The 22250-nt window shown below is 43.8% G+C and overlaps 1 protein-coding gene across 1 annotated transcript in view; it reads left to right on the forward strand.

Annotated features, from left to right (window-relative positions):
- The window catches only part of RFTN1 (raftlin, lipid raft linker 1), a 108450-nt gene that overhangs the window by 51630 nt on the left and 34570 nt on the right, over nucleotides 1–22250 (forward strand). Inside the window, exons 4-5 of the mRNA XM_065399592.1 lie at nucleotides 14278–14713; nucleotides 20091–20294. Coding sequence (XP_065255664.1) covers nucleotides 14278–14713; nucleotides 20091–20294 — 640 coding nt within the window. The remainder of the gene's footprint in view (nucleotides 1–14277; nucleotides 14714–20090; nucleotides 20295–22250) is intronic.

Genomic DNA, 22250 nt, shown 5'->3' on the forward strand with positions numbered 1-22250 from the left:
TTCATTAGCTGAAAAACTTAGATTTTAACTGGAAGTGTAGAGGGAAGTTAGCTATTCCTGTGTAAACAGAGGAACTTGTCAACATCAGTATTCCAAGGCCAGAAATCGCTTTTGTGTTTTACTGTTACATGCATCGTTGCATGCAATTCCTCCTTCCAGTGTTTTGCTTTTGGTACCCTCTGCTGCTGTAGTTCAGACAGAAAGCAACTGTAGCTTTGACATCTGAGCACAGCCTTGAATCCGACTCTTCTGATTAAAAAAAAATACAGACTCTAATGGATGAATGTAAGGAGTGGGAAAATAAAGATGTATGGAGGTGCAGGTTCTGTAACAGAAAAGAGAACTTCAGCTGTGAAACATCCCCATCAGAAATGTACCATATGTTGGACATCTGGAAAACCTGATATAGTATTTCAGATTAATAAAATATAAAACTATTGAGCTGTGTCTCTTTGCCATTTGCTAAGTGTGACAGGACAGCATTCTGCCCCTGCTCTCTGGAATCAGAAGAAACCTGCTCAGACTCTGCCGGTTGGATAGTCATATTTGGTAGTTTGTTTATGGTCCCACCACCCACACCTTTATAGTCCTGTGCAGTAATGCTATTTACAGCGTCCCCTGTACCTTCAGCCCGTTCCCCGGGGCCTGGCAGGAACAGAGGGTCTTCCCCAAGAGCTCTATCAGCCTAAGCTCAGCTAGCCCTGTTCATCTCCCCGGTGCTTCCTTCCTGTGCCTTTTTATCAGTCCCCATCTGATGGGCTAGTTAATCCTTTAGCTCACCTCGCCGGCCAGCCTGATTTGCCAATTACATTACATTCCCCAGTCAGAACTCCCTGGGGAAACGAATTAGTGTCAGAGTGATCAGAGTGCTGGCTCACCTGCCAGTTCCCAGCTTGTGGGTGGGCTTGTTCCTGCCCACGCCCAGAACTCAGTAGGTGCTAGCTCCCAGCACTTTGTCACAGTAAGTGAGATTTCACTTTCTGCAACCTAACATTCAGGATGCAAAAGTGTTGGAAGTATAAAGTTTAACACTGTTTCTGAGTGGCTATAGAAGTAACTAAAAAAATCTTCCTTCGTGCCATTGGCAGTGCTTGGCCTATTTTAAAATGAGCCTTAAAGCCTGGCTTATTGTTTCTGTTTTGGAAATGAGCATGAGGATAGCAGACTTACAGAAAATGTCCAAGACTAACTAAAAGCTGCTTTTAATTGTAAATATCTTTTTTTCAGAAACAAATACAGAAACCAAGGTGACAAAAAAGGAGAGGTTTGGTATTTATGATAAAATATGCACCAATAAATCCCAACGAGGAATGATTCAGTTGTAATGCTGTAGCCTAGAACAGCATTTTCATACCAATTCCTGACATACAGTACATACTATTCTCCTTGCTCCCCACCAGCATGTCCTCTTTGCGTCAAGACCTTTGAGGGTATGTCAGTTATCAAAGTACATTTGTATGACTTGTGACAGGGACTTGAGAGATGACCATGGGCTCGCTTCTTTATGTACATTAGGTGTATGATACCTGCTCTGAAGTTGTTATAGAAAATTAGAAATATTTATTTTATTAACTGGGACAGCCTAGACTTGACTTTTAAAATATCTTTTGACCAAATTTGACCAACCCATTGTTTCTAGTGCAATGTATTTTCTCATCAGCAGCACTAAGTAGCAACTTTCTGTCTCTGAACTTATTACAGGCCTAACCTAATGCACGTGGCTTGTGGAAAATTGGTGGGTTGTTACTAGAGAGTGACTTTTTTTCCTCTGTTCAAATGGAATTCTGCTTCATCTGTTCTCTGTAAATGTTTTCTGTTGTTTGTTTTGTGTTAGCAACAGTCCCCTTTAATTGGTTGCTACTACATTCACTGGGCACCTTATTCTAGCATGAATCATACACCAAACCAGTCTATAAAGCCTTAATGAAATAATCACTCAGTTGTAATGACTAGTTTCTGAAAAATTATTACCTAAGTCACCAGGGAGTCTCAACCTCAGAAACATTGCCAGCTGTGACGAATTAGAGTATACTGGTGGCATTAGTACAATGTATATTTACTCTGAATGCATGCCAAGAAATTCCAGCTCCTGGCATCAAAAAGTTAAGAGAAGTTTAGAACACTAGTCTTATTAAAATCAACTGTATTTGTGCTTGAAAGACCTTTCCAAGAGATGGGCTTTCGTTATTAAATTGCTCTGCTGTAATTTCCGTGCTTGTTGATTTAGATGAAATACTGTTCTGAACTTGAAAGAAATGTTTGACCCACAAATGTCAGCCCGTGGGAGAAATGCACAGACTGCTATTGTGAACAATTACAGAAACTGGCAAAAAAATAGTATGCTATTCAGTGTTTATAATGGTCATGTAATGGTCATGTTTCTGTATTGACAGCGGTGTCACCCTGTCCATTATACATCAGAGATTATTTGACAGTTGATAATGCAGTTATAAATATACAATCCAAAAAAAAACTTGCCAGGGGATTTCATTTAAATAATTTGAAAAAAAATCCATTTATAATCGTTCATTTATAAAACTAACAATGCCCCCATTCCCTAAAATCTGGATTTCTGTGATGGTTTTTGGTGCCTGTAACTCAAACAGATTATTTTTTGAAAATAGAATTTTGTAAATCAGCTATCCCACCATGAGATGTGATTTTACTACATCTTAAAAGCAAAGTTGGGATGGGTCTGTAATTAGATAGGAGATCTCCAAGGAAATCGCAGGTGCCTCAGCAAGTGATTCAGTAGGTGGCACTCTGATCTATTGCCTTAGCATTGTGTTTGGCCACACTACACTGTGCTGCTGACAATGCCTTTTTTCAGCTGAGGCATAAAACTAAAGTCCCAACCATTTAGGAAATAATCCTTGATGCTTTTCACAAGTGTTAGGAGGTGTTAGTCAAAGTGTCCTGGCCAAATTCCAAGTTGGGTAATTACAGGAGAGATTTGATGAAGGTTATGTTCCTCTTCCCACTTGAGTCCACGGGAGCTTTGCCACTTACTTTACTGACAGCAATGGGTAAAGCTGTCTTTTTTTTGTTTTGTTTTTCCTCAAGACAAAATGCCATTTATATGAAGCAAATTACATGGGCAGCATTAAATTCCAAAAATATATAGGTTGTGGCTACACATGAAACTTGCACCTGGTTAAACAGAACCTGTTTTAGAATTGATGTAATTAAATCAGTGCAAATCCATTAATATAAGACAGCTGTAAACTGATTTAAAATGTGTCCACGTAGGGATTTACACTGGTTGAACTAAACTGGTTTGAAAATTCTAGTTAAACAGGAATAAGTTGTGTATGTAGACCAGCCCATATTATAATGGCCCATATCAACTAAACAATGCTTTATAAGGTGCTAGAAATGTTTCTGTATGTATCCGAGGAATGAAACAAGAAATTTCTATACTTTTTTTATCTTATTGGAGCTTCCCTTTGAAAAATTCCAAGAATTAAAGGCTAATGTGCGTATAACATGTTCAAAAACGCAACAAATTTTAATAAAAGCCTCAGTCAATCTGGAGCATGTATTGTAGGGAAGTTTTTGTTATGTTGAGTTCATTCTGCTGCAGCATGCTGTACAGATGCAATTTCTGTGTTTTTATGCTTTTGTTTTTCTCATTTAGCAATAGAATATAACGTGAAAAGGACCTTTCACTATTTGTGCTGTGGATTGGCACATAAAGACAACCAATTGTAATATTTGTCCAATCTGGAATACTTTCAGCACTAGCCTGCCAAAATGAAATAGTGTTCTTTTCATTCAGTCCAGCTTCACTACATGTATTTACCCCACGTTGATTCTAAATTGTGCATTTGCTGGGATATTTTCCTCAAAGGCTGGTATGTTGGAACAGATTTGATTTCCTGTATGATGCCTTGAAGGGTTAAAAAAATCTGCATTTCTTCAAAGAATTTTGCAGCTGGCTTACAAGCATTTTGTTCCATGTAGTCACACAGCTTCTGGGCACAACCTCTCATGGTGTTGGGGAGATTTATTTATTTATTTATTTTAGAGCTCTGTTCTTATAAGCATATTGTATGACTTCTAGTAAGTACACGCAGAGAGTTTTCATTTGATCTGCCTCATGCTTCTTAAATATAAAACAGCAGCATGCTTTGCTACCCTTTTACTATTACATTTGACTTTTTGTGATGAAGAAAAGTTGCAGTTCTAGCACATGCAGCACTTTCTTTTCTTTTTTTAAGAGATGTAACTGTCCAAGTAGTTTTCATGGTAGAAAATAACAAGAAAGCATGTTCCACCTTTTGATAACTTGCTGGGTGGCAATGCTGAAGATTTGTCTTCAGCCTGCGAGAGAAGCTTGTACCTGACTGTCCTTACAGAAGCAGTTGTGAATGCTACTTTTTCATCTACAACCAGGCCATTTACATTCGTAAAGTAATTTGTCCAAATGACCTAAAAAAAGCTTAGCAGATGTGCTGCACAAGTTACACGCACTTCAATCAGCAGCACAAGTTTCAGGCTTTCCCCCAAGCGCTTGCTTATGTCCTGTCACCAACTCAAATACCTTTGATAGGAAGCATCAAACTTCAGATTATCTTGTATTAGCACCCACACCAGCTCCAGTATATTGCTTACAAAGCTTGTTTTTTCGTTACTGTCAGCTGCTTCCCAGTCATTGAAGCTGAAATTTGGCATTCATGGTTTCAGCCTCAAAAAAAGTGGGGGTTGGGGAAGTTGGTGATTGTCTATTTTTAAAAACAACAACAAATAAAATGAAACAGAACCTATGCTGCAAGTTGCTTGAACTCATCATAAACATTCTGATTTCAAAAAATAGTTTAAAATTTAAGCAATGAAGTTCAGTGTGTAATTGAAATTTAAAATAAGGGTGAGCATGGTAAACCCCAATGACCTTATGTATATATATAAGTTTGAGATATTTACATTTGAAAAATAATTGCTGAATAAATGCAGTAATAACTTTTCAAAATATGAGAGATTTCAATAAATACTAGCTGTTTGAAAATGCGTTAGTCCAATCATGGCACGGAGGTTGTAAGACTCCATGCAGATGGCTTAAGTTGATTAGTCCACTAGGCCAACAAAACCTACATTTCTTAGGGCTCTAGGTAGGGTTCTAAAAATAAAATCAAATTCTAAATAAAAACTGCCTCATTTTGGAAATATAAAATGTTAGGAGTTGATTCTTTGATTTGTGCCAAGGGTCAGCTCCTACGTGTTTCTGTGGAGAGTGGGGAGGAAGCATTATTGCAGTAAAATGATACATCTGCTGATGTATTATACCTTTCATTGCACTGCTAGTGTAACACTTACACTATCCCTGCCTCATTGAGATTAATTAGATGCTTGCCCCACTGATTTTATTGGGACCATGTACAACGGGATTTGAAACAAGGCACTATATCCTGGTTACTGTTTTACTGCTGAATAGTTTATTTGTAAAGTGCCTTGAAATAAATTCTATATGGATTTTTTCAGTCTCTACGATATGGTTACAATCCTAGGTTAATCATGATGAGAATATCAATCCATCCTGAGTTCCCCTCTGTCCCTTCTGAAAACAAGAGCCATTTTCCAAGAACAGATATTTCTACGAACAAACACCTTTTCTGGATGTGCTGAAATCTTATCACATTGCTGCAGTACCTGTGAATGCTGCTGTAATTCAGTGCACAGTGTGCGTTAGCCTGCTATGGGGTGACAGCCAGGGTTCCAAGACCAGTAAATTATGTACTGTGCTCAAACCCTGTACTGTACCCTGTACTGTGCTCAAACCCTGGCAGCTGCCTACTAGTTAAATTACTATAATTAGCTGAGCTGGTATTCTACTATACAAATGCAGTTTAGATTAGCACTGGAAGATGAAGAGACTTTGTAACACTTGCTAATAATGAGTGTATTACAAGTATTTGTAAAATTGCAACAAGGAGTCAGACACATTAGGCTATTATGAGTGCATCATATCGTTTGCATGCACTTGGATCAACTGAGCAAGCCAGTCACACACTGACTTTCTTCTAGCCCAATACAAATAACATGCTTCAGTTTATTTATAGAGACCGCTAATGCTGTCCAGCTTTCTTCTATTAAATAGGCCACTGTAATAGCATTTTTACTTTCCTGTTAATTGAGATGAGATTGCACTGTGGTAATTATCCCATTTTAGCAATGAGCCTCACTCCAGTCAGCAGCGCCTGTCCATCTGCAAACTCGTCCTGCTGACTGTCACCCTGTTTCCTGGGGAACCATGCTTCAGTTCCTACCATCACACTCTTTAAAAGTTAATTAAACATGAAAAATCCCAATGGTTTGAAAGAGGAAGTTCTCTGTGTTGATCAGATGTCACCTGTAGGTTGTGTATATATTCAGCACAGTAATGTGATTCTCAGGAAATAGATGATTCATAAAAATGTCTGTGGGTGGGGGCAAAATGCAGAAATGAGCTTCCTCTTTATTTTTTAGTGTTAAATAAAATTGTTAATATCTCAAACTTCTTCCCCACCCACCTCACTTCCCAGTGCGGTAGAACTAATGTGATGGGTTCACTGGATAATTCATTCTTTCATTGGCAGTTGAAAAGCCTGAGCTGCTTTTATTTAGGTTCATATTAATCACAACTGTAGAGAATAACCAGGATGCTCCGATTCTGCTGGATTATTTGCCTTGAAAACACAGTATTAGCCTGAGGTTGAAGAACTCCTATATTTTGAGGCCTTTTCTTTCAAAATAGCTAAGAATATGCACCACAAACCCACTAGTGTCTTTCTTCCAGGGGGGACTCTGATGCATGTATTAGCAACCAGTCTCCTCTCTCCCTGACATTTTAAAAGTCTAGATCAGGGATCGGTAATCTTTGGCCCGTGGCCCGCCAGGGTAAGCACCCTGGCTGGCTGGGCCAATTTGTTTACCTGCCGCGTCCGCAGGTTCGGCTGATCGCGGCTCCCACTGGCCGCGGTTCGCCGCTCCAGGCCAATGGGGGCTGCGGGAAGCAGCAGCCAGCACATCCCTCTGTCCGCGCCGCTTCCCGCAGCCCCCGTTGGCCTGGAGCGGCGAACCGCGGCTAGTGGGAGCCGCGATCGGCCGAACCTGCGGACGCGGCAGATAAACAAACCGGCCCGGCCCGCCAGGGTCCTTACCCTGGCGGGCCGCGTGCCAAAGGTTGCCGATCCCTGATCTAGCTTATGCTCCTGATTCTCCTCTCAATTCTACTGGTGCAAACAGATTGAAGTCAGTGGGAGTTTGAGTCAGTAGGATTGTGCCTGTGTAACCAGGAGGAGAATTTCAACAGCCTCTTGCTGCTCTGTCTTGGACCTTGCATCTGTTACTTCCTGCACCATTGATATATATTTGTTATTACTTGTACAGTCTCATTATCGTTCTTGCATTCTTGCAATTTCAGTCCTACACTTTCCCATCATTCATCTTTATATAAAATTTTAAGAAGCGGAGTACCCCAGGGGTCGATCCTGAGGCTGGTTTTGTTCAACATCTTTATTAATGATCTGGATGATGGGATGGATTCCACCCTCAGCAAGTTTGCAGATGACACTAAGCTGGGGGAGAGGTAGATACACTGGAGGGTAAGGATAAGGCCCAGAGTGACCTAGACAAATTGGAGGATTGGACCAAAAGAAATCTGATGAGGTTCAACAAGGACAAGTGCAGAGTCCTGCACCTAGGACGGAAGAATCCCATGCACCACTACAGGCTGGAGACTGACTGGCTAAGCAGCAGTTCTGCAGAAAAGGACCTGGGGATTACAGTGGATGAGAAGCTGGATATGAGTCAGCAGTGTGCCCTTGTTGCCAAGAAGACTAACGGCATATTGGCCTGCATTAGTAGGAGCATTGCCAGCAGATCGAGGGAAGTGATTCTTCTTCTTCGAGTGATTGCTTATGTGTATTCCACAATAGGTGTGCGTTCTCGCCACGTGCACTGGTGTTGGAAGTTTTTCCCCTAGCAGTACCCATAGGGGAGCGCCCCTAGCGACCCCTGGAGTGGCGCCTCCATGGCGCGGTATAAGGGGTGTTGCACGCTCCCCCCACCCTCATTTCCTTCTTGTCGCCAGTGAAGGTGCTTCGGAACTGCTCTGCTCCAGCTTTGCTGTAGCTCGTCCCCAGATCTCTTGTTCGTTCAGTGTATGTGACCTGCAGTTAGTACTCAATTAGTTTTAGTTTAGTTTAGCTAGTGTGCCCGGGCTGGGGCATGCCCCGCGGCCCGGGTTTTAAGTCGTGTGACACTTGTAGGCGCCTGATGCCATGTGATCCACACACAGACTGTTTATGCTGTTTGGGTGAAACTCATCTCAGCGATCCCTGCAAGATTTGCAAGTCGTTTAAGCCTTGGACCAAGAGAGAGGGAGACATTAGGCTCCGGGCTATCCTCATGGAGTCAGTGTTGACCCCGACCCCAGCGCACCGCTCCGAGTCGGCACCGGGCACCGCGATGTTGGTGTTTGGTGGCCCCCCAGGCACCATCTACCTGTCAGCACCACTCCCTGTCCGCGGGGCACACCAAGAAGGCTAAGAAGAGGCCTTCTCCACCGCGGCACCGGAGTAAATCTGGGGCAGAGACTAGACCCGTGTTGGGCAGTCCTCGATCCCCATCGACCTCTAGGCCTTTGACTCAAGTCGAGCGGAGTAGCCCGGCCCATTCGGAGCAGGCTTCCCCAGATGTCCAGAGGCCCTGCAAGCAGCCCGGGACGTTATGTCCATGCCGGTACCAGGAGCACCGCCAGTGTTGGCCCCGTGGTCCAGAGGCAAACCGCCGCTGGGATCTCCGCAGTCGCCCCCGACTCAGTACCAGTCATGGTCGAGGGAACGTTCCCGACGTGATTCACCGCTCAGCGTCCATTCCATGCGTAGTCTATGTGGGTCGCTGTTGACTCCCATCAGGTTGTCTGGCTGGGTTCCGTCTGACCAAGACTCCAGGCACCCCTCTGCCTTGAGGAGCGAACACCAACGGGACTGAGGCAGACGCCACTGAGGGTCCTCATCTCAGAGGGGCTATTGTAGCCGGTCGCGACACGAATGTCGACGCCGTTCCTATTCGTCGTCTCGCTCCAGGACCCCGCCACGGCACTGCTCCGCAGCCCCAGGCATCAACTGCCAGCAAGTTGCCATCACAGATCCGCCCATCGGAGCCGATCGCTGAGCAGCTGTTACCGATGGTACCAGTCCTCCACGTCGAGGTCGCAGTCTCGGGATCGCCAATGCTTCTCCTGGTCCAGGGACAGTGGCAGGTCGTACATCAGCCTGTGGCTCCTTCGTAGCCGTCCATCGAGGGGTCAGGCCAGCCAGGCTGAACAGCCGGCTCCGCTGGTGCCACAGCAGGTGCAGTAGCACTGGGTCCCGTGACCGGCGCAATGGTACCAGTGGGCACCATGGCCCCCGATGCAGCCCCCGGTGGGGGTTCGCTCAGTGGCCGGAGCCTCAGAAGAGCCATCAGCCTCCCTCTCCCAGCCTCTGAGGAAAGAGTCGGTGGGACGTACATCCTTGGTACCGTGCCCAGAGACCAACCAAGTGGTGGAACCTCCGGTGCTGGTGGGTATGCAAAGTATGGTGCCGGCCTCCTCGCCCTCCCCTGATGAGGCAATTACGGCCTCTCCTCCCTCCGTCCCTGCAGGAGGACTCTAAGGCCCACCAAGAACTATTAAAAAGGATGGCATCAAGCCTCAACCTCCAGGCAGAGGAGGTCGAGGAGCCCTCGGACTCCCTGTTTAACGTACTGTCCGCCTCGGTACCGGGCAGGGTGGCCTTCCCTCTCCACGAGGGGGTGGCGAAAATTTCAAATGCCCTGTGGCAAACCCCAGCCCCATTGGCCCCCATCTCTAAGAAAGCGGAACGCAAGTATTTTGTACCCACCCAGGGGCATGAATACATCCATCTTGCCCCTAATTCTCTGGTGGTCGAGTCGGTCAACCACAGGGAGCGGCAGGGCCAACCAGCCCCTACTCCAAAAAATAAAGATTCAAGGAGGCTGGACTCATTTGGAAGGAAAATTTATTCATCCTTGAGTTTCCAGTTATGGGTGGCAAACCATCAGGCTCTCCTGGGCCGGTATGAGTTCAACCTGTGGGGCTGTTTGCCCAAGTTCGAGGACTCCTCCAGGAGTATGACAGGAAGGAGTTCAAAGCACTGGTGGAGGAGGGTACAGTGGCTGCCAGGGCAAGCCTGCAGGCAGCGTCGGATGCATCGGATAAAGCCGCGCAGTCCATGGCCTCCGCGGTGTCCATGAGAAGGGCGTCGTGGCTCCTGCTGTCTGGGCTGTCCAGTGAGGCGCAGACCTCCCTGCAGAACTTCCTGTTTGATGACAAAGCTCTGTTTGCGGAACAGATGGACGTAAAACTGCATGGCCTGAAAGACTCCCGCAAGATGCTTCAGACTCTGGGCCTCTATCTTTTGGCTCCGGCTAAACCTAAGTTTAAGCCGCAGCAGGCGCCCGCCCAGGCCAACCACTCTAAATATGAGCCCGCTTATAAAAAGTCACGGGACTATAAGAAACGCCTGTAGAGGCATTCTTGGCCTGCCCCCCAGCCTGGGTCCTCCAAGGGCAAACAGGCAGGGAAACGGCAGTTTTGACGGGACGCCCGGGGGCGCCCTGCCAGTTCTCATCAGGAATCCACCCACAGTAAAGCTTCCCTTCTCCAACTGGTTGTGTGCTTTCTTCCCGGAGTGGTTGCGGCTGACCTCGGACCAATGGTTCCTCAACACCATCTCCCGGGGTTACACCCTCCAGTTTACCTCCACCCCGCCCAACCACCCTCTGCCCCCTGTCCTTCCTGGGGGACCCCTCTCACGAGGCTCTGCTCAAGCAGGAGGTGGGGCGGCTCCTTGGCCTAGGAGCGGTGGAAGTGGTGCCAGTGGAGTTCAAACGCAAGGGGTACTACTCCCGCTCTTTCCTTATCCCGAAGGCCAACGGGGGGCTCAGGCCCATCCTGGACCTGCGAGGCCTGAACCAGTACATGGTGAAGCTCAAGTTCCGCATGGTCTCCCTGGCCTCAATCATTCCCTTCCTGGATCCCGGGGACTGGTACGCTGCCCTCGATCTGCAGGACACATACTTCTACATCCATATATTCGAGGGGCACAGACGCTTCCTCCGTTTCATGGTTTGGCAGGAGCACTACCAATTTACGGTCCTCCTGTTTGGCCTGTCCACTGCCCCCAGGTTATTTACAAAGTGTATGTTGGTGGTAGCGGCCTACCTCAGGCACCGGGGGGTCCAGATTTTCCCCTATCTGGATGACTGGCTGGTCAAGGGCAGCTCCCGGTCGCAGGTGCAGGATCACATGGCGCTCCTTCTGCCCACGTGCGTCACTCTGGGCCTGTTGGTAAACGACATCAAGTCCACGTTAGTCCCGGTACAATGCATAGAGTATATCGGGGCAGTCCTGGTCGCCACGTCGGCCAGAGCCTCCCTCCCTCAGGGCAGGTTCGAGACCCTGAAGGGGCTCATCGGCACGGTCACAAGGTTTCCAGTGACAACAGCCAGAGCATGCTTCCAGCTCTTAGGTCACATGTCGGTGTGAACGTATGTGGTCCGCCACGCCAGGCTCAGGATGAGGCCCCTCCAGCTCTGGTTGGCCTCGGTGTTCTCCCAGGTTAGAGACAGGATGGACAAAGCCCTCACTGTGCCGGAACTGGTGATCGCCTCCCTACGATCGTGGTCCTCCCTGGGGAACATGCTCCACGGGGTCCTGTTCAGAGGCAGGCCCCCGTCGATGGAACTGGTGTCCTATGCATCCGACCTGGGTGGGGAGCCCACGTGGGGGACGTTCAGACTCAAGGTCTGTGGTCTGTGCAGGACCTGGCCCTCCACATAAATGTCAAGGAGCTCAGGGCGGTGAGGCCGGTGTGCATGGCTTTCCGCTCGCACCTGGAGGGCCGGGTGGTCAGGGTTCTCATGAACAACACGGCCTCAATGTTTTACATCAACAGGCAAGGCGGGGCCCGATCCTTTGCCCTTTGCCAGGAAGCCCTCAGGATGGGACTTCTGTATAGCCCACGACATTTGCCTACAGACCTGCCACCTACTGGGCACCCAGAATTCACGGGCGTATCACTTGTGCAGGGACTTCTCCTCTCAGCACAAGTGGTCTCTTCACCCAAGAATGGGGAACTCCCCAGGTGGACCTGTTTGCGACTCGGCAGCTAGACGGGTCTCGGAACTCAGGGCCCTGACCTCCGAGCCCCCGTACATGGTGTTCCATAAGGATAAGGTCCAGCTCTGTCCACATCCTTTGTTCCTCCCGAAGGTGGTCTCCGCCTACCACGTGGGTCAGGACATTTTCCTGCCGGTCCTCTGCCCAAACCCCATGTGTCCAGTGAGGAGCGCCACCTCCCCACGCTGGATGTGCGACGGGCTCCGGCTTTCTACCTGGAGCGGACAAAACTGTTCAGAAAGTCCTCACAGCTGTTCATCGCCTCGGCTGAATGCGTGAAGGCTCGGCCGATCTCCACTCAGCGGCTCTCCAACTGGATCACATTGTGTATCCGTACCTGTTATGACCTGGCAGGAATCCCCCGGCCATCAATTGTGAGGGCACACTTGACTAGAGCGCAGGCCTCGTCGGCCGCCTTTTTGGCCCATGTCCCCATCCAGGACATTTGTAGGGCTGCTACGTGGTCTTCAGTCACACTTTCAACTCGCATTATGCGATTGTCTCCGAAACCAGGGAGGCCGCTGGGTTCAGCAGGGCTGTGCTCCATCCCGAGAATCTGTGAACTCCTACCCACCTCCAACAGATATAGCTTGGAATCACCTATTGTGGAATACACATAAGCAATCACTCGAAGAAGAAAAGACAGTTACGTTTTCCGTTAACTGGTGTTCTTCGAGATGCTCATGTCTATTCCACATTCTGCCCTCCTTCCCCTCTGTCGGAGTTGTCTGGCAAGAAGGAACTGAGGGTGGGGGGAGCATGCAGCGCCCCTTATACCGCGCCATGGAGGCACCACTCCAGGGGTTGCTGGGGCGCTCCCCTACGGGTACTGCTAGGGGGAAAACTTCCGACACCAGTGCACGTGGCGAGCATGCACACCTATTGTAAAATAGATATGAGCAACACATCTCGAAGAGCACTAGTTACGGAAACTGTAACTGTCTTTTCCCCTCTATTCAGCACTGGTGAGGCCACATCTGGAGAATTGCGTCCAGATTTGGGCCCCCCAGTACAGAAAGGATGTGGACAAATTGGAGAGAGTCCAGCAGAGGGCAACAAAAATTATCAGGGAGCTGGGGCACATGACTTATGAGGAGAGGCTGAGGGAACTGGGCTTGTTCAGTCTGCAGAAGAGAAGAGGGGGAATTTGATAGCAGCCTTCAAATACCTGAAGGGGGGGTTCCAAAACGGATGGAACTCGACTGTTCTCAGTGGTGGCAGATGACAGAACAAGGAGCAGTGGTCTCAAGTTGCAGTGGGGGGGTCTAGGTTGGATATTAGGAAACACTATTTCACTAGGAGGGTGGTGAAACACTGGATTTTTAAGGCCTGACTTGACAAAGCCGTGGCTGGGATGATTTAGTTGGGGTTGGTTCTGCTTTGAGCAGGGGGTTGGACTAGATGACCTCCTGAGGTCTCTTCCAACTCTAATCTTCTATGATTCTGTGAATTATAAATAAATCTTAAATTTGATTATTCATTATGTTTCTTTGTTTATCCACACAGACATTTTTACTCCAAATGTATCTCTAGAACTAGTTCAAATTCTAAAATGGTACTACAGTAACTTTGTTCTTTATACTCTCATCATGTGAAAGTTCATCATTTGTTCCTCAATTTAAAATAAGGGGCTAACAAAGATGTATATGTAGCCCAGGGAATTTGTGGGACTTTCACTTGCATACCCATTGAGTAAGCAGAGTACACAACATTCTGTTATGGAGCAGAATATGCAGTGTTGTTCAACTCCAAGTGTCTTTAACTTGGCACTATAAAACTTGGGTTAGGCAAAGCTACATCTGGTAATGTGTCATAAATAAAGCCTTTCAAACACAGATATTCATTCCCAATGAAGAAATACAATGTGCATGTCATTGCATAGGCCTTTCTCTTTCTTTTTTCATTTTCACATTTCACAGACGGTTGAAAGAACTTGTCATTCTGTTTCTCTAGAATTTAACATTTTATGTAAAGCTAATTATGAGAATTTTCCTATAGTAGCAGATGAAATACTAAAATTACATGCTAGTTCCCTTTAAGTGTGTTATTTTCAGAATATGTCTAGTCCTATAAGACAACTTGCAAATTAAAACATAATCTCCTTTGATTTGTAGATTCAAGATGCAGCAAGTCAAGGCTTGAAGTTTGTTGGAATTATACCTCAGTACAGTTCCCAGGTGAACTCCCAAGCCAGCACTGCTGTGGCACCCACCGCTAACAACTCTGCACAACCACAAGATGTCAAAAATACATCAAACTATTCAGAGGATCATGCTTCATTGGATAGCAAGAAAGCAGATGATGCTAATGGATGCAGTGCACCAGCCCCAAGTGAGGAAAATGCTGACCAGAGTGTAGAGCTCAGTGGGGATGTAAGAGGGGAAGAACCAGTTATTGAGCATCTGAGCTTAAACTCTGCAGGGGAGAATGGAGAGCAGTTTCAAGGAGAGAGCCCAAGTGTTTCACCAAGACTCAGAGAAGCAACAGACAATCAAGAAGGGGTAGCAGAAAGCGACACATCAGCATTGTGTACAGAACCACTTCCTGGAAGTAAGTACTGTAGTGACCTCTGATATGAACAAGCAAGTTTTAAACTGCCCTTGTTATGTTCACAGCATCTTGGAAAAGTGAATGTAGCATTGCAACAAGGAAAAGATGCACACTATGAATAATAAAACCTTTTAACCCACTTTTCAACTTGGCTGCACACTTCATGATCATTTAATCATAAGTTTTTAGGCATTCATAGGAGCAATAAAAGATCAGGTGCAACTCCATTGTGACCAGTTAGGTTTATCCTTCTGTGCTGTTTTAGTGGGGTTGTCGTTTGCAGGGGGCAGTTGTCATCTCAGATTTGGGCTTCCCTCTTTAACTTATTTTTGCCTCTTTCTCACGTGGAAAGTTCATATGCTTGCTGTTCAGCTGGGTTTGTTTGCTACTGCTCCCTCTTGTGGTATTGAAGTCCTCAGAGCTCCTGAGCTTGGTTGATTTCCATCTACTACTTCCCCATCTGAAAAGATGATAATGTGCCCGAGAAGGCTTTACAGTTCTCAGTCACAAATGGGGGACAGTCCTCAAATCCTTTCAGTGTGTGTCAGCACCACTGTAGGTGAACAGATAGCAGAAAATAAACCAGCCCAAGAGTTCTGAGAACACAGAGGATATAGACTCTCAGACAGGCGGAGATGGTAGTTGCAGATCTCCAGTTAGGACAGGGTCAGATAGCAGTAAGAGGGAAGGGGTAGTTATTCATGGTAAATGTTCATTCTCATAAATTCATTACACTTGATCATTTTCATCTTCTTATTCTTATGTATTTGTTAGTGGAGGGTGGTTCATCATAAACTATTTTCCCGTGTCCATTTTGTTGTCCTCTAGTTGCACATTCTACTTTAAATGTGCCGTTTTGCACCACTTAAAAAAAAAAATCTTGGCAGGGAGATGCCACCAGACTCCCTATTTGATCTGTTTACTTCTGTGTGGGGTACTCAATAGCTTCACCTGCAATTACAAATAAGACACGGTTAGAGCAATTTAGAAGCACAGTGTCATTGGGGGAAGGAAATGTTTACTCTTACCTTTTCCCAAATTATTCTGAATTGAATCTCATGATTAACGATTAGACCTTATAATATTTTCCCCTTTCTTGTCTAGCTTCTTATAAAACACTTTTTACACTAGTTTCTCATACTGTTTTGCTTAGTTGTCCATTTGGTATTAATTATTACTTTATATAATGAAATTCCACCTAAATTATTTTCACAACCATCATCTCCTCGGTTGTAGTTTATTCCCATCCCTTATATTTTACATGAGCTCGTCCAAACTGTTCTATTCCTCTTAGGATTCTGTATCTGACAGTGAGAGTGACTTCTTAGCCTCCTCCATAGAATATTGGCCTGCTTATTTGTATTTTTACATAACTAAGTTTTGAGGGGGCCTGAATCAAACTGGCCACCTTTTACTGTACTTTCTTCATTGTTTGTGGGACAGTAAAGCAGCCAGATTTATCCAAAGTAGATCCCAAAGTGGTTGCATTTGTCTCTTATTAGAATAGTTTATCCAGATTTGTATTAGACCCTTATGCATCTCAGCATTGTATTTGCATTTGCAACTGCTTCTAAACAAGGGGTATATCCAGTTCAGCCAGGCAAGTTACTCTCTCTTTCTTACATAAGAGTACTTTTGAGAATACTCATGTCCCATGTTTTATTTTCTCCTTAGCTTTACACTTTTCTACACTGAATTGTATGAGCCTCTTACTGCATTTGCCCATTCTTGTAGTCTGTGCAATGTATTATGAAGTTTATCCAGGTCTTTGGATACATAAAGTCAGGAAAAACCGGTTCCAATCTGATTTCCTAAAGGGCACCACTTGTCTGTCTGTCACAAATGGTTTCCATTCCCTAATTCCATCTATCTTCGGACTCTGAGATAGCTCATCTGTGCTCAGCTTTCTGACAATTGTACTGAAACTTTTAGTTGTGGAACTTATTTTAAGGCCTTCTGGAAACCCCCAAAAATTTCACCCCAGCTGTTGATTCACTAGACAAGATCTTCAGTCTCTGCTGACCTTCTTTGTTGAACTTCTTTCTCTGAGTGCTTTCTGATTTGAGAGTACTTCTCAGCCAGTGTACAGGTTGAGTAATGCTTCCATTTTCCAAGAATGGGGTTCTGAGAAGACAGTTTTATGAAGTATCTCACCTGTAGCTGGATTTTCCCAAATATATTATCCCCACCATATAGCTGATTTCTTTATTATTCTTGAGTGACCGTGAGTTCTTTCAGTACTTCCTTTTTCTCCCCTGGAAAATGAATTTGGCATCAATCCTTCATCCTCCCTTGTGAACTCTGAATCCCTGCATAATTTTTGCATTGTCTCCCTTTCCTTTCACCAGACAGTCTCTGCTCTCTCTTGGACTTTTCTTCTCCTGAATTCATCTTTTGGAAATGGTTGTAGTATTTGTTACAGTTTGTGCAGTCTTTATTTCATTATTTAATTTAGGGTATGTCTATACTGTTACTGGATGTATAATTACCAGCTTGTGTACGCATGCCTGCACTAGCTTTGATTGAGCTAGTGTGCTAAAAACAGCAGGGTAGCCGCGGCGGCCTGGGCGGCAGGCTAGGCTGTCCACTCAAGAACTTATGTAGGGTCTTGGATGGGATTGTAGTCAGGCAGCTAGCCTGTGCTGCCACTCTAGCTACACTGCTCTTGTAGCACTCTAGCTTAATCAAAACTGGCATGTGTATGTCCACCTGAGTTGGAAATTACATCTCCAGCTGCAATATAAATGAACCCTTTGTGTTTCTCATTCTTACACTCTTACAATGTCATTTTTACGCTAGCTGATCTGTGTCTTTGCCTAATATTTCGTAAAGCCCACATGACTTTTTCTCATTTTTTATTACTCTTTGAATGTCTTTGTTTATCCACATTGACCTTTTTCTATTCCCATGTATATGTATTGCCAAATGTTTTATACAACTCACAGGCATACAGTACTTTCGCACAAGAAATTCTTCCAGTGCTTTTCCCACCTGCCTTTGTTTTGTCACCTAGCTAATCTCCCCTTATGTAGAAGTTGTTCTCTTGACTTTATTATCTGTATCTACTGTTACATTCTTGAGCCAACATATTTATTTTTATACCTGTAAAGAGCCAACCCCCAATTTAGCTACACAAATAATAGTAGTAGTAGTTGAACATTTCTCTTTTCTGTTTTTTTCTTTACTGAATTCCTCACTTCTCTTATTTCTTTTGAAATTCAGAATCTTTGTCCTTTTTGCTTGTATACCTGTCAATAATTGAACCATTATTGACAGTGGCTTTCATCAAGGGGTCCTCCAAATCTGGATTGAAAATGATTTTAAGTGTACATGTAACCAGGATAAAATATTTTGAGTAACATTTCAGAAAATACCATGCTTTCTGAAACTGTACTGAAGAGGATTTTGATCTTCTTATACTTTGCTGAAAATCATTGTCAACAATGGTCTATTTTCAAGTGTAGACAGGACTTCTTTGGTATCAAGTTAGTTCTGATTACAAACCAGATCAGATTTTTCTTGCTATTGATTGTTTGCCTACATTTACACTTTCACTCACGTCATCAAGGGCCTGGACTAATGCCTATTAAGGCCAATGACAGAATCCAGTTAACCACAAATGTGTGTAGGATCAGACCTGCACAGCTCAAAACCAAATCAAAATAGCTACCTCCCTACTTCCCTTTATTTCCAAGTTTAAAAGTGTTATAGTTATCATATCCACAAAAACCTTTTCCATTTATTTCTACCTTTAATAATCATGTCCTGGTTTATCTCCAGATAGTTAACATCTTTCCTGATTTATTTATGTTCTCTGTTTATATGCTTTTTTGAGTATTATACCCTTTTGAGTCACCTTATCATCACTTTGTTCTTTCTAAACAAGTGGTGTGTAGTGAGTGAATTCCTGTTAACCTCCCCCTGATGGTATTAATTTTGAAATATGTCTCTCCTCTGCATCTCCTTCCTCCAGGACCCATCAGCTGTTGTTTCCCAACCTTCCTTTATATAGAGAGAGTACTGAGCTCTTCTCTGAGGTACACTCTCTATACTTGATTAAGCCTTCATTCGCTTTTCGCTCCCCACCATGCTTACTTCAACCAGGCTTTAGCTAAATCATTGGCATTGTAATCCTATGGAACCCAGTTCCACCATCTGTGTTCACAGTAGTGACTTACTCTAAATTGTCCCTGTTTGCTTTGTGTTCTTTTAGTTCCACGATGAGGCCTCCATGAGAAAGAACTGTCAGAGTGACTCTCTCATAGTAACACCTGGGATTAGAAGATATTATCTTTACAATATAATATGAGATACTTCCAAGTTAATGGGCTGCCTGAATGTTTTATTATTTGTATTTCCTTTGAAAAAAAAATCAGTTCAATTGGGGTCCATTCCTGCTGTGTTTGAAATCAATGGGAGCTTTACCGTTGACTTCACTAGGCCATTAATCGGGCCACTAATATGTAAAATAACAATATATGAATATTTTTCATTTTAGAAGTTTTACTGTTAAGCTAATGTTTCTTCCTTCCTGGGAATTTTGATTATCTCTTTAGCTTCCACTTAGCCCCAATATCGCAGATCTCTGTGGTGATTTTGTTGTCTACAGAGACTTACCTAATGATGAGATTAAATTCATCGCTCCTCAGGTGGGCTGGAAGCTACATCACACACACCAGTATCTAGCTAATGTCCTCATATTTAGGGATCTTCACAATTCCACTTTTCCTTCCTATTCATCTGCTCATCTCTTACTGCTTTGCCTCTTCTCAGACCCATTTGGCCTCCATATTTGTTTGATCCACTGTGCATTCCTGATCTTGGCTCTCCCACTTGCCATTTCTGTGCGCAGCCCATATAACACCGAAATAAGTTTATTTACTTCTTTAGTGAAAGGTCATATCATTGGAAATGTTACTTGCCCTAAATTTGCAGTAAGATCTCAGATTTGAGCTATGTCCTTGATATCACAGTTAGTAGCTATCTCCTTTGTGGCGCATACACAAAGGCTAACAACTATACAATTTTGTTGAATTTGCTAATAATATATTCTACAATGATAAATTTTACTAGTAAAACTCATTTGTTTCTACTATGTTATTTATTTATGCTGGTCGATTGTCCCTCTGAGAGGGAGTTCCATATTACAACTAGTAAATATTTATATTATGATAAGGTCCCAGTCAGGATTTGGGACCCTGTTGTGCTGGGCGTTGTATAAACACGTAAAGGAGATGACCCTGCTCTGAAGGGTTACAATAGAAAGACAAGCAGACAAAAGGGGAAGGATCTGATTATGATAGTTATAATAGGAAACAATAATTATAATATCACAATATGTTTATTATAGTATTACTATTTAAAAACTTTTTTTTAGCAATGGAAATATTTGCTATCTTCAACAAGCCAAAGACCCAGCAAAAATGCAGCCAGTACTATACTGTGATGATTCCTATGAAGATCTCCAGGAATGGGAAGACTGTCAACAGCTTAGAAGCAAATTGGCTGGAGCACATGACAGATCACTTCAGGAAAGGAGGCTTGCTGGTGAACGCCATCTTCAGCCTTGGAATGGTAAATGGTATGGAATTTACTGAAAGCACTACCCTGTGACTCTTTTTCTCTTTTTCCTTTTAAGGGGCTTACTGTAGTTGAAGAGAAGACATTTGGTAGGTGTTTTTAGGATAAGCCAAAGCAGCTTTTGTTTTTGATCAACCTATTTCAGTGATGGAAATAGCCAAGTACAGGAAATACTTTGGTGATTGAATGAGGAACCCTGAGATCATGCATTATATTTTATGTACATTGTAGAGATGCTTCTGCAATCACAGAAGTATGCAAACACAGATAGCATCAGTTTATTTACACAAGTCAGTTTTTGATCTTTAATCTTTGAAGTTTTAACAAAGAATAGTCTGTTTTTTTAACTACATTCTGGAATCACATACCATACGTGCAGATTACTTGTAGATTTCACTCCCACAGCAGCTCGTGAAATAGTATCTCAACATTTTAAAGCAGTTGAAATAAACTAAGGGAGGCATTTCCTATAAACTGCTCTGCTGTACACTGCTTCTGGGTCTGAGTGTAGGTCACTGCAAAGACACTACTGATTCCGTTTATCCTTTATTTAATCAGTCTGTCTAGGTTCTTATGCAGCACCCATCACCTGAGTACTTCACAAAATTACAAAATGTACATATAAATCTCTCTTTTACTTTGCCTTCTCCAATCTGGAGTGTGTGATGGAGAAGCGAGGTGGTTCATTTATTTTGTTGATGTTACAGTAAGAAGAGTAGATCAAAGAAATGAGTGGTTTTGTTCTGAAAATTAAGCATCATTGCCAGGATTTGAACCCGCCTCTCTCTTGGTTCCATAACCAGTACTTAGAATATAGTTGGCCACAATGCTTTACTTAAAGTCAAGCCCTCAGCCCTCTTACAGAGAGGGACAATATTAACTTAGGTGTTCAGGACCCAGGAAGGATGGGAAGGAAAAGACGGGCCAAGGGAGGGAAAATATTAGGACAAAAAAAATGTTCCAGTCGTAGACAACAAACTAACTTTCCTGGGAGAATATGGTAGTAGTCCTCTCATGACTAGAGAAATAAGGGCCCGGCCCTCTGAATGCTGAGTGCCTTCGCATTCTACTGACTTCACTGAGTTTGCTTAGCCACTCCTCAGTAGTAATTCACTGGATAGAGCACTGATTTGGGGGCACAAGGTTTGTGACAAAGTGAGACAAGGACTGCTGCCAGAAGGTTTTCTTCCTCTTTTGCTGCTGGCAAAAGTCTCTTGGCCAATGATAAAACACAAAAAAATTAATTTATCCTGTTAAAATTCAACTGGGAAATTAACAGTCAGTCCTAATTTTTCATTCTGCAACAAATAGCAGCAAAGAGAAGGTCCAAAGTTCACACGATGGAATGCTTTCTCAGAGCTTCCTGGCAAGTCCTGTAATTGGTAGTTAACTTGCTTAGAAACAAATGGTCATTTATTTTGTGTATATAAAAATTGCAATTTATAAAGTATGAGTCACTGAGCCTGATATGCCCAATTATGTCTGCTTTTTAATGCAAGTATTTATTCCTGGCCCTTCATCAGTGTACTGTTAAACACAGCATATGAAAAGTATTCTTTTGTTGTTTAAACATTAAAAGTGCTTTTACATAATATTGCTCTGGGGGAGGTTCATGCACTCAGATACTATGTTGGAGTGCTTGGAAAATGCCTACACACAGCAGTGAAGAGGGATTAGAGGGTGAATCTAAATGTTGTTTATTTTCTAAACAAACAGAATAGTACAGTTAGTTTAGAATTGTGTAAAAATGGCCAGATCCAGAGTTAAGCTAGAGTAAAGGTTGTAAACAGACCATTAATTTGCAATATTATTAGAATTTTATTATTGTGAAAGCAAAAAGTTTGAAAATCAAGAAAAAAGTATGGAAATAATGAATTTAGAACATTGTTGTTGACTCAACCTAAATGTCACGAGGCTTAGAAATAGTCAGTATTGTACCAACACCATCCTTAACTCT

The sequence above is a fragment of the Emys orbicularis genome, chromosome 2, assembly GCF_028017835.1.
Source record: "Emys orbicularis isolate rEmyOrb1 chromosome 2, rEmyOrb1.hap1, whole genome shotgun sequence".
Classification (NCBI taxonomy): domain Eukaryota; kingdom Metazoa; phylum Chordata; order Testudines; family Emydidae; genus Emys; species Emys orbicularis.